Source organism: Syngnathoides biaculeatus, chromosome 11, assembly GCF_019802595.1.
Source record: "Syngnathoides biaculeatus isolate LvHL_M chromosome 11, ASM1980259v1, whole genome shotgun sequence".
Classification (NCBI taxonomy): Eukaryota; Metazoa; Chordata; class Actinopteri; order Syngnathiformes; family Syngnathidae; genus Syngnathoides; species Syngnathoides biaculeatus.
In genome coordinates this window covers 16,983,824-16,996,753 of record NC_084650.1, presented here as the reverse complement: position 1 = coordinate 16,996,753, position 12,930 = coordinate 16,983,824, and the positions used below count along the sequence as shown (strand labels likewise).

The window sequence follows — 12,930 nt, the reverse complement described above, 5'->3', positions numbered from 1 at the left end:
CAAAGAAAACAATTCGAGAAACGATTCTTATCCGTGCCACAGTTCGGGGCTCGACTTTCTCATGGTGAAACATTACCTCTGTTTATTTGACTCGCGGAAATGATGCCAGTGTTGAAAAGCGAAAAGCCTCGCAAAGATCGAGCCGTCGCTCTCGTTCCCGGATTATTTCTGTCTCACCTGTGACATAGACGTATGTCGACGCGATGTGCTCTGAGCCTCCTCTGGAGTAACTGCAACTGTAGGTCCCCGTGTGGCTGGCATTCAAGTGTGTGATTGTCAGTTTGCTGCAGTGGGATTCGTGTCTGGGATCACACCGCTCGACCTTCTTGCCCTCCCATGAAATAAGACGTCGGGAGTCCACCGGCTTGGGTAGGATCCAGCGCAGCTCCCCTTGCCCCCTGGTAGAGGACACAAAGGATTGTGTATGCTTTAGTACCAGCGGTGACAAGAAGTACTAAAGATTGATTAAAAAAACTTAATCCTTAGGGTTAGGGTTACAGTTTGATTTGAGTGCTTCTTTTGCCGCATACAATTTTAATCGGTTCTTGTCATCAACGTATCGGCAAATTACAGTTGGTCTGCACAAAGAGCAGGGTGTGAAACCTCAATATATTGGACCATACCGACCTGTCAATCACTCATACAATAATAGCCAATCAGATAGCTGGATTGTCTTAACCCCTGACTTGACACTCCCCTGTCGCCATGTTGACCCTCAAGAAATGCTGGTTGTCAGTAGCGTGTGCTTGGAAAAGTCAATGTTATGAAGAAAATGGTCCTCAGATGCGCTCGGGGAACGTGCAACGGTTGATTCATTTTCCAAGGCCTAAAACTCAGTTGACAAAGTGTCTACGATGGATTAAGGCTTGCGGAAGAGCGCACGTACAACTAAATGTGGACAATATCAACAAACACAAGGCTGTATTTTCGAAGGTAAGTGAAGGGGAAGTATCTTCTCTGAATTTGATCACCATTGTTTTAAATCCACTTGTAGAAAATCGAGCCTAACTCACCTTTAAAGACTACAATGATGTCATTCATGATCTTTTCAAGTAAAAAGTACTTAACCTGCTTTACATGTGTAGTACGATTCCACTATTTTATCCAGTTGGATTTCAATATGAACTTTGTAAGGCGTCAAACTTTTTTTGCATCGATCGCCAATAATTCGCTGTAACTCTGACATTGCGTCCTGCTCCATCCAAAATCTTAATTCTGTGTACATATTTTTGCGTGAAATAGTTGAGATCTCTCTGTAGAACTCTTGGACAAATCTGACGCATTTGGCAAAAAACATACCGCAATATTATCTGGAATACGCGATAGAGAATCCACTTCAAACCTGTTCTGTTCAGTCGCCATTTTGGAAGCTTGTGGGACACGGCCAATGTAGCCAAGGGGGGCGGAATTTAAGATCGCTAGTTGGAAAGGTCCATTGAGTGACTGGCAGCTCAAGTTTGCTCTCCCAAGTGAAATGTCAGCCGAAGTGGGAAAACTTTGAAGTTGGGTCACTTGTACATCGCAAACGAGAGCAACTCATCGAAACAAAAAAAATCACGCATTGTTGGGCTCAATGCGTTGCAGACGGTGTCTATTTCAGGGAACAGTGTCACAGCTGGCGAGGAACTTTCACGCCTTTTTAGTTCAGCATGGCAGCGTCGGCATCCGCCCTTGGGGGGATTTTGTCCCCCGCGACGGCTTCGCTTTATTCGCGGTCATCTGATAAGATGAACTTTCACATGGGAACATGTTTCTTTTGAACGACGTGCTCAAACTCACACATTCCTTCCGCGCAGAATCCAGTTTTAACATTCTCATTAAAGGCATCCCAGAGGAACATCAAACATGTCTCGCATACCGCGGCCGTTGGCTGCAGAATTTCGGGTCAGACAACCTCTAGCCGCTCTCATCCAGTGACAGAAGACAAGAAAATATAGGACAGCTGTCCAAGCATGCGGCCTTATAGGGAAGCGTTGCATTACGGAAATACTGTATGTGCTCTTGAACATTCCTTGCAGGCCATCAAAATGATGAAGGCTAACAGATACGAGCAGTCCCACCAGCCCAAAAGTCGGATGAACTTTGGACCACTATCAAATGTTCAAGTGTCATTGAAGCTACAGTATTTGCCCTGTGGCCCGTCTCTGTCATTTCCTCAAGGCCTTTTTTGTCTTAAAACAAGTCTAAAATAGGCAATTCCTAACATCGTCTGGACGCTGAGCAGAAAAAAATTTGTACTATATAAGGGTACAATTTCATTGTGTTTGGAATCTCTTACCTGCATTTGATTTGAAGAGGTTCCCCCCGGTGAATCACGATGGGATTATGAGAGGGCCACATTTTGGGCAAATGTTCTTCCGCCAAATGTCCTGCAGAACACATACAGAAACCATGTCAATCGTCTCGTTTGTTTCACTGTGATTTTTGGTACAACTGGGTGTTACTAGAGGGATAAAAAGATCGGTAGATTGCTAGCTAACTAGCTAGCTTGGTAGATACATTATTTTGTAAATCGTATTTTACAAAAGTCTCCGTTTTCAGTGACATTATGACCAGCAAGTCTTTCATCAGGGCTGAAACACTAACTCGTTTCGCAGGAAATATTTTAATTTGTATTTCATAATTTCCATCATATGTACTGTAGATAGTGTAGTTAACTTTTCACCTCTCTCATAGTGAATTATCAATTGATGTAAAAAAATCTTTTGGAAATAGTATCGTATTTTCCGGAGGATGGATCGTATTTTTTTTCAGTTTGGCATCCATCCATCCATCCATCCATCATCCATCCATCCATCCATCCATCCATCCATTTTTCAAGTCGCTCATCTGTTATTTTCACACCGACAACCATAAGAGGGCCCTCCAGGGCCGCGTATCTGATGACGGATGGAGAGCACAGCTTCCGGGTGAATCCGCCGCGCAACTTTCCGGGAAATCATTGGATGGCTCGACAAAGTATGGGCTTCCGTGGCGACCAAAACCATCCTGTCTACCGCTGGAGTTGGCGGACTTGTTTAGAAGTGACACCGAGAATGAAGAGTTCATTGGATTGTAGTTACCGGACATTTGGAGACACACAGATGGTTTTGGTAAAGTTCTTCGTATGTTATTTATGCAATAGTTATCGGAATAACTCTTAATGTGTTATGTTAACATACCAGGCATGTTCTCAGTTGTGTCGTGTAACTTGAGCATACCGTTCAGCCTGTTGTTGCCTCTATTCTATTTTTATTTTAAAATGTTCATCATTTAAAATTTAAATAGTCTTTTCTTGGTGTTGGATTTTATCAAATAAATTTCCCCCAAAATTCGACTTACATTCCAGTATCTATATTTTTATCATAGTTTTTATGGATTTTATGGGTGTTGCAACGTGTACTCCGGAGCGACTTGTAGTTTGGAAAATATGATAAATATTTTTGTTAAACAGTTAAGAATCAGCTTTGTAACGGAATCATGTTGCCCAATGAAGGTTGGTGACATTAGCCAAACTTGTCCACCCCATCGCCGAGCTCACATTTTGACTTTGCACGTCAATTATCTGCTTGCAGGTGTGTGCATGACCAATATGGATTTCTACTAGCAGATCCTCTACTTAATACATATATGACGTTCATAGGAATGTTCAACTTTTTAAGTGAAACGGGAACGCCTCAAAGTCTGTCTTGCCGCAGAAGTCTCGTTTCACAAGGCATTTATTGAATGATTTTTGAGGAACTGTGGTTATGAGTATCGGTCCGTTGTGGTAAAGAGGGAGCTAACTCGAAAGGCGAAGTTCTCAATTTACCAGTTGATCTACGTTCCTACCCTCACCGATGGGCATGAGCTGTGGGTCGTGACCAAAAGAACAAGATCCTGGATACAAGCGGTCGAAATGAGTTTCCTTTGCAGGGTGTCCGGGCTCTCCCTTGGAGATCGGGTGAGAAGCTCGGTCATCCGAGAGGGGCTCAGTGTCGAGTGGCTGCTCCTCCGCATTGAGAGGAACCAGATGAGGTGGCATCTGATTTGGATGCCTCTCGGGCGCCTCCCTGGTGAGGTGTTCTGGGCATGTCCCACCGGAAAGAGACCCCGAGGACGACCCAGGACACGCTTGAGAGACTTTGTCTCTCGGCTAGCTTGGGAACGCCTCGGGCTCCCTCTGGAAGAGCTGGAAGAAGTGGCTGGGGGGAGGGAAGTCTAGGTATCCCTGCTGAAGCTACTTCCCCCGTGACCCGACCCGGAAAAGCGGTAGATAATGGATGGATGGTTATGAGTGATTTGATGTGCTGCGGATGGTCATCTCCGGTACACCGCACACTAGAAGAACAGTAAAAACACATTTTTTCACCTCACATCTGGGTTCTAAACGTATGTACTTTAGCTTTTTTCGATCTCCCTAAGGTCTCGATGTCACAGACCTCTATGTCAGATTGCTTTGTTTTTCGCAGAGCTATCCGCTTGACAAAACAACTTTACTGAGTCAACTGTCAACATGTGAGAGCCTTTAAAGGAAAGCGTTATTCACAGTCTTGGATTGAGAATGAAAAGAGTTACACAATAGGGCTGACACGCCGACCCGTGAGTAAGCCGATAGATGCTCATGCACACATACGTACGGTACACCTGCAGCTCCAACGGCAGATGCACATTTGCCTCGACTTGGACCGTTATTATTTAGAACAGCTGTCATGCTTGGGACCAGCTGACTGCGCCAAAGCTGGTAGTACAACTCAGCGGTGGTTTCCCTTCGAAATAGTCCGACATCATTGTTTTCTTGTCCAAGGGAACACAGAGGAAACTAAATGTTTGTATATTAATAAAGCACGCTTTCATCTGTGGAATGCAAGCTGCAAATCAAGGTTTCCAACCCTTTGCGGAACAATGAGCGAATACACTTTTCACTAGTTCATAAAAAAATCAGTTCTGGCCTGCTTCTCGTGACAAAGGCAAAGCTTTCGCCTCGTATCTGCGTATTCAACAACGGTGGGATGTGACGACTTTGCAACTGCAACTTACACAATAATTGAATCCTCGGAGTAAATGTGGAAAAAGAACACATCTGGATCTTGCTTCGAGTAAAATGCAACACGTTAAAAAAGGAAAAAAAATAGACATCTGCTCGCATACGTAACCGAACCGAAAAAAGTAACTTGACCTTGAAATGCACTCGCTCATTTCATAAAACGGGCCAATAGCCAACCAAACCCCCAAAGTAACTCACTGCAGATGAATGAACCAGCAAGGGGCCCCCTTGGGAGTGGACTCAGCGAAAGAAAGAAAACACCCGGCGGTTGCTTCTCAACGCCCGCCTCCCCGGATCCCAACCCGCACCGCCGCTGCCTGGCTAGACAGCGTTGACCTCCGCCGGGGTCCAGGCGCACAGCTGCCTGCCCCGCGTTCCAGAAAATGCCCAAAATTGCGCTTATCGTGTCGGTTCAAAGAGACCTGAAGCTGGTTCTTATTAGGAGCCATTAGGGAAAGAGGACGGGCACGGAACAAACACGCGGAAGGGCAGCCAAAGGGAAACGGATCACCTCTGCTTTTGTTTCCGTCTGGACTGTGGATTGACTCTTGAGACATTAATTTTGACAAAAGGACAACTCATTTAAAAAAAAAAAAAAAAAAAAAATTATTGCATGGATTTGTCCTTGTACAGCCATTAGTAAATGCGTTCAATAAAATGTGCAACATCATTTTGATTTATCCATCCATTTTCTTAGCCGCTTATCCTCACAAGAGCCTATCCCAGCTGTCAATGGGCAGGGGGCGGGTAACACCCTGAACTGGTTGCCAGCCAATTGCAGGGCACATCGAGACAAACAGCTGCACTCGCAATCGCACCTAGGGACAATTAAGAGTGTCCAATCAATGTTGCATGTTTTTGGGATGTGGGAGGGAACTGGAGCACTAGGAGGAAACTGACGCAGGCGCGGGGAGAACGTGAAAACTCCACACAGGCGGGGCCGGGATTCGAACCCGGGTCCTAAGAACTGCGAGGCCAACACTTTACCAACTGAGTCACTGTGCCACCCGTGAAGCATTTCTTTGACAAAAAGGAAAACTCATTTTAAAAAAAAAACTATTATTGAGTGAATTTGTCCCTATATAGCCATGGTAAATGTGTTCAAGAAAACGTGCAACATTTTGATTTATCCATCCATCCATTTTCTTTGCCGCTTATCCTCACAAGGGTCACGGGGAGTGCTGGAGTCTATCCCAGCTGTCAACGGGCAGAAGGCGGGGTCCACCCTGAACTGGTCGCCAGCCAATCGCAGGGCACATGGAGACAAACAGCCGCACTCACAATCACACCTTGGGGCAATTCAGAGTGTCCAATTAACGTTGCATGTTTTTGGGATGTGGGAGGAAACCGGAGTGCCCGGAGAGAACCCACGCAGGCGCGGGGAGAACATGCAAACTCCACACAGGTGGGGCCAGGATTCAAACCCGGATCCTCAGAACTGTGAGGCCAACGCTTTCCAGCTGATCCGCCCGTGCAGCCCCATTTTGATTTATATCACACATAATTATGCATTTTCAAACTAATTTTAAAGAATCGACTCGAGGGCCTTACGTATTAGGAACAAGTTGCCTTTTATGTGATTTTTATTTATTTATTTATTTTGCGTAAAAAAGAAAAGGAAAAAAATGAAATCAGCAGCCATTTACACTAATATGAATTTTGTTTGGGAGCAATAACTAATTGCCCTGGGAACGCCCCCTTTTTTCAACACCAGAATCGGTACAAATTTGCTTTTACAACACTATAAAGTGACAGTAGTCCTGTTTTGATATGTTTTTGCTGTCCAAAATTGTCGAAGAAATCACAAAACGTTGCGCACACACACCAAAATAACAGCGTTTTATAACAAAAATAACAGAATTTTCATTCATTCATTTAATATCCCCCCAACCCCTAAAAATAATGACCAATTTATTACAATGTCATTGATTAAGATAGTACGAACAGATCGCTACGTATCGGTATGTGTTTAGCCCGTTTTACAAAGTCAGGGCAAAACTTTGTCTTTTTACTCAATTCCTTTTTTTTTTTGTTTTTGTTTTTATTGCCTTTTCATAGATCTTTCCCATCACAAGAGCGACGAGGACGACAAAAGAAGCAGTGAATGCGTCAAGGGTGTTTTTTAGGCCGAGTTATCTCCAATAAAACCCGCTATTACTCCGTGATGACTATCGCCGTTCGGGGAGACGGAAAGAATAGAGAATCGTGTCAAGACTTCCCGACACTCCTCTGCGCCGCGTCTCCAATGCCGCCGTCAAGGTTAATGGAACAATGCGGCTCGGTGACGTTTTTGTTTCGGCGTGCCGCTCATTTCCAGGAGTGAGACACAAAAGGGCGGCTGAAGAGAGATCGCGAACAAAAGAGGGAAGAATCGTTTGAGTAAAAAAAAAAAAAAAAGAAAAAAAGGTAAAACAGCAGCAAATGGCAACTCATGTCCTGTCTCGACCTCGTTGACCCTTGGGAAGAATTGCGATATGGTTCAAATCCTCGAAAAGAGAAATACTAAAAAAATTCAAAAGGGAAAAAAATCCTTCTGACAATTCGTCGGAATCCTCCCCATGGTGATATTTAAAAAATTTATAGTAACTGGACACTCTTAATTGCCCCTAGGTGTGATTGTGAGTGTGGCTGTGGCTGTTTGTCTCGATGTGCCCTGCGATTGGCTGGTAACCAGTTCAGGGTGTACCCCGCCTCCTGCCTGATGACAGCTGGGAAAGGGTCTGGCACTCTCCGCGACCCTTGTGAGGATAAGCGGCTAAGAAAATGGATGGATGGATGATTTTGAGCAGTTTTACATTATTTGATTACACAAATATTGAGCTGGGGCATGGTAAGAGCATTGGCCTCACAGTTTTGTGGACTGAGGTTCAAATCCCGCCTGTCACTGCCTGGGTTGTCTCCAGGCATTCAAGTTTCCTCTCACATCCCAAAAACATGCAACATTAATTGGACACTCTAAATTGCCCCTAGGTGTGATTGCGAGTGCAGCTGTTTGTCTTTATGTGCCCCCCCGATTGCCTGGCAACCAGTTCAGGGTGTACCCCGCCTCCTGCTCGTTGACAGCCACTCCCAGCACTCCCCATGACGCTCGTGAGGATAAGTGGCAAAAGAAAATGGATGGATGGATGGATGGATGATTTTGAGTAGTTTTACATTATTTGACACAAATACTGAGCTGGCGGCACGGTGTAGTCACTGGCCTCACAGTTCTAAGGACTGGGGTTCAAATCCCGCCTGCCCCTGCCTGGATTTTCTCCAGGCATTCCAATTTCCAACCACATCCCCGAAAACAGGCAACATTAATTGGAGACTCTAAATTGCCCGTAGGTGTGATTGTGAGTGCCACTGTTGTCTGTCTCGATGTGCGCTGCGATTGGCTGGCAACCAATTCAGGCCCGTTGACAGCCACTCCCGGCACTCCCCGCGACCCTCGTGAGGATAAGTGGCAAAAGAAAATGGATGGATGGATGATTTTGAGCAGTTTTAAATTATTGGATCACACAAATACTGAGCTGGCGGCACAGTGGAGTAACCGGCCTCACAGATCTGAGGACTGGGGTTCAAATACCGCCTGCCCCTGCCTGGGTTTCCAATCACATCCCCGAAAACAGGCAACATTAATTGGAGACTCTAAATTGCCCGTAGGTGTGATTGTGGATGCGACTGTTGTTTGTCTTTATGTGCCCTGAGATTGGCTGGCGATCAATTCAGGGTGTAACCCGACTCCTGCTTGATGATAGCTGAGATAGGCTCCGACACTGCCGTGACACTTGTGAGGATAAGCGACTCAGATATATAGCCATATAGACTCTGCATGTTTGCTGAATTGGCAAACATGCGGAGCGAATTTTGGGCTTGCACAAAAATCAGATGCTCTCTGTAAAAATAAATAATAAAATAGAGCTCATATAATGTTTTTAAAAATAAATCTCTCAATGCACTTTAAAAGATTTTCAACATAAAAGTTCACTCATAATGGTTTAATGGCGTGTGCCACAAGTCTGCGTTTGATGCTCTGTCTCCTCTATTTAAAAAAATAAACTTGATATTATTTAAGAATGGGGGGGGGGGGGGAACTCACACAGCCTGACAAAGCAAGGAGCTTTTACGACTTGGCTTTCGCAGCGATTTCGCAAAGAAATTTCGCCAAGTTACCTTTGGGTGCAGTCTCGAGACAAGCAGTAAGGAAATACGAGGTCAATAGTCAAGTTTGAGGCATGGACGCGACTTGAGATCGATCCATGCAGTCGATGTGCATGCGTGTGTTGGACTTTTCCTTCATATTCATCAGAAATGCTCCCAACATCTGCAGGTTGTTGAACAGTGTTCCCAAAAAAGTTACATGAAGCCAACAAATAGGAATCTGTTGGATGACGCTCTTAAAAGCTAAATCTAAATGATTCAAAGTCCGTTGTACGTAATCATGAGTCATGGGCACACAAACGCGCCTTGAAATTGGAAATCTCACGCAGGATTTGCAAAGAATACATCGCAGGCTCACTCCGGAGCAGACGCCTCAATCATCGCATAAGAAGGGAGGCATGAAGCAATTTGCAGAGTTAACCGTCACAATTTATGGAATTGACTTTATCTTCCACCTCCTGGCACGCTTCCCATCCCCAGAGAGTGTCTATGAATGGGTTTGTTTTTTGTTTTTTTTGTAATATTTGCCTGTGAGCAATGAGCCTCGACTGGGCTTGGATGACCTCTCGTTACTCCTCTTTTCCTCTCAAACGTCTCAAGTGTCCAAGAACCCAATCAAAAACATTCCTAAACAAGCCAGACACATAGAAAAACAGCTTCTCGTATTATTCGAGCAAATATTTGAGTGATAATCTACTGTTTAGTATGATTGATTTTTATGATTGTTTTTTTTTTTTTTTTTTTTTTAAGTTTTTAACCATGCAGGCAAGATGAAATTTAGATTAGCGTGCCTCCGATGTATGACCACAAAATGCCAACAACTTGATGTACGATGAGTCGTAATTCAGATGTGCGGGACTGTCTACGGTGTTTCGCATTCCATTTGTGGGCTGATTGAACAGTTTGCCATTCAAAATTATGTGTCAGCAAATATTTTTTAAAATAAAACAAATAATCATTTCATTTTAAGATTCGGGATTTTTTTTCATGAGAAATTTATAAACATCTCTTCATTTTTTTAATTAATATAGCCGTTAATCTGTAATATTTGTAACATTATTTATATTTTTACAATTAATCATGTGACGATTTTTTTTATGATAAAAACATATTTTTAATGTTTTGAGAGGCGGCATGGTGAAACAGCTGGTAAAGCAATGGGCTCACAGTTCTGAGATCCCGGGTTCGGTCCCAGCCCTGCCTGTGTGGAGTTTGCACGTTCTCCCCGCGCCTGCGTGGGTTTCCTCCCACATCCCAAAAACATGCAACATTAATTGGACACTCTAAATTGTCCCGAGGTGTTCTTGTGAGTGTGGCTGTTTGTCTCAATGTCCTCTTGTGATTGGCTGGCAACCAGTTGAGGGTGCCCGAAGTTACCTGGGATAGGCTCCAGCACTCCACGCAACCTTCGTGAGGATAAGCGGCAAGTGAAAATAGATGGATGGATATTAAGATTCAAAATTTTTCATGAGAAAATTTGATATATGACTTCAATTTTAAAATTTTTCTTTTTAAAAATAATATAGCCAATCATTTGTAATATTTGTAACATATTTTTACAATTTTAAGTAATAATCGTGACAAATTTATTTTTTTAAAATGATAAAAAATAATGTTAATGTTTTAAGTAAAAATAGTCAATATCTTGAAATGTAGAAGTAAGATCAAAAATAGGATCATTACATCCATCCTTCCATTCATTTTATTCACCGCTTATCCTCACGAGGGTCGCGGGGAGTGCTGGAGCCTATCCCAGCAGTCAGCAGGCAGGAGGCGGGGTACACCCTCAACTGGTTGCCAGTCAATCAAAACGTCATGTAACAATTTTTTTTAATATTACATTTTTATCTAAATAAAACTCATTAGAAATGTGACTTGAATAAAAAAAAAAACTAATATATTGTGTGATGTGCTATGTTTTTTTTTTTTTTTAATGTAACTTTTTTTCCCCCTGGCTAACTTTGGACACCCCCTGTCCAGTGAAACCAAAATATCAAGACACATCAGCATCAGTGCACTAAATCATGTTGCCGCTCCTTCACTAATTGCTGTCCCGGCCAGCGGCTCCTCCTGTGCAACAACATCAAGACTCTCCTTCCTTCCCTCCCTCCTTGCCTCTGTCAGTCTTGCAAGCACATTCAGGAGGAATTTTTAGCTCAGGTAGCGAGACGCATATCTGTGACCTTCCCTACGATTTGGCCGCCTTCGGGCCCAACGTCCGCTTCCTCCTTGCGTCTTTTCCCACGCTTTTGTGTTTGGACAGTGAAGGAAATGTCCTCCAAACAACACTGAAGTCAACTGCGCGCGATGCAAAGTGTGAGCAGGAACACACAAGTTTCCTTTGTTTGGATGTGCTGTTTATGTGGAAACGCCAATAGCGCCCCCCCCCCCAAAGAAAAAGTGGGAGGACACCCACCTTTTTACACTCTGTTATGACATGTCCCAAGAGACAATGACATGGCGTGCGACCACGGAGAAGAAGCACACTGTATGTAATCTTGTTTAAATCCTCCTGGAAACAATGGCTGGAACAAACGAGTTCTCTTTGTGTGCAATATGGAGATTGGAAATGTCCCCCCCCCAAAAAAAAAAAAAATACAAGTGGGGGCAACAATCCATCAACGCTGCACCCCCACAAATAGTCCGACATGAAAAGATGACACATGGCTAAACTGTCACAATGGATTGAATTAATGAGTACACGACTAGAATGGGACAGGGCTACCTCTAGTGGATCGGGAAAGAAACGAAAAGCGGTGCTGGATGTGCTTTTAATGAAAATTGTCACGCAAAAATCATAACCCGCGTAGTAATATACATCTCTGGGTGGAAAAAAAATAAGAGACTACTGCAAGATTAAACAATAAAAAGGTAAGAGGATACACAATCACATATAGGTTCAGGACTATAACAAACTTTTTTTTTTTTTGCATTTCAATGAAAAGCTGTTGGCATAAACAAATTATTTTGCGGTGGTTTCCAATTTTTCCCTCAAAGCTGTCCACTCGCCCAAGAAAATAAAGGTTCTGCACAGTAAGCTACTGAAATGGTTACTTTGGCTCGCACGCTGCTTTTGAGTAGTTTAGCACTCTTAACCACCGAGAAATGCGTGCCAAAAAAAAAAAAAAAGCCTTTCGAGCCAAAGAAGCATTGTGCTACTTCGCAGAACCTTTATCTTTAAAAGTGCTCGTGGAAAGGGGTGTTCAGACAATTGCAAAAACGGTGCAAAATAATGAAAAAAAAAAAAAGATCAGATTAACAATGAATGGCCTCTTACCATTTATGAGGGACGAATAATACAAGATGACTGCCAACTTGACGCAGGCACGCAGCACCATCATCCTTTTTTTTTTTTTTTTTTTTAAGTGCCACCTCCCAAAAAAATCAAAAATAAGAAGCGATAATCCCCGGTGGTGGTTCGGTTTCAAATTCCGTTCGAGTGAGCAAAAGTTCGCTCGGTGGAGAGGTCGTGATGAAGAAAGCCGCCAAAGAAGCCTCAGGTGGATGTGCGTCAGGTTCTCTCCGCGGTTCTCCCCGCTGCCATGACGCATTCGGCGGGGGTGGGGGGCCCCTTTCCTCTCCTCTCCTCCCTGGCTCCTCTGGTTCCTTATCCTCGGGGCAGGTGCTCCCTCCCCGGGACGAGCTGACGGATAAATTCAACAGAGAGAAGAAAATGACAGATGCTTTTCTCTCGATTTTCTTTCTTTTTTTTTTTTTAATCTTTTTTTTTTTTGTTGTTGTTGTAAAGCCAAAATGAACCAGTGGTGACCTCCCAATGCCTC

At 43.7% G+C, this 12,930-nt stretch overlaps 1 protein-coding gene and 1 long non-coding RNA gene across 4 annotated transcripts in view; one reads left to right on the top strand and one right to left on the bottom strand.

The window, feature by feature from the left end:
• Positions 1–9,918, top strand: part of LOC133508511 (uncharacterized) — a 44,989-nt gene extending 35,071 nt beyond the window's left edge. Inside the window, exon 3 of one of the 2 annotated variants that reach the window (XR_009797077.1) lies at positions 9,478–9,918. This is a non-coding gene — a long non-coding RNA (uncharacterized LOC133508511). Of the gene's footprint in view, positions 1–7,063 lie in introns of both variants that reach the window. The other variant, XR_009797076.1, reaches the window with a different exon arrangement.
• The window catches only part of kdrl (kinase insert domain receptor like), a 67,992-nt gene extending 55,066 nt beyond the window's left edge, over positions 1–12,926 (bottom strand). For both annotated transcript variants that reach the window (XM_061834662.1, XM_061834664.1), the window contains exons 1-3: positions 12,426–12,926; positions 2,279–2,369; positions 178–398 (exon numbers count right to left, since the gene is read on the bottom strand). In XM_061834662.1, coding sequence (XP_061690646.1) covers positions 178–398; positions 2,279–2,369; positions 12,426–12,699 — 586 coding nt within the window. In that variant the 5' untranslated portion in view covers positions 12,700–12,926. The remainder of the gene's footprint in view (positions 1–177; positions 399–2,278; positions 2,370–12,425) is intronic.
• Between the last annotated feature and the right edge of the window lie 4 nt (positions 12,927–12,930).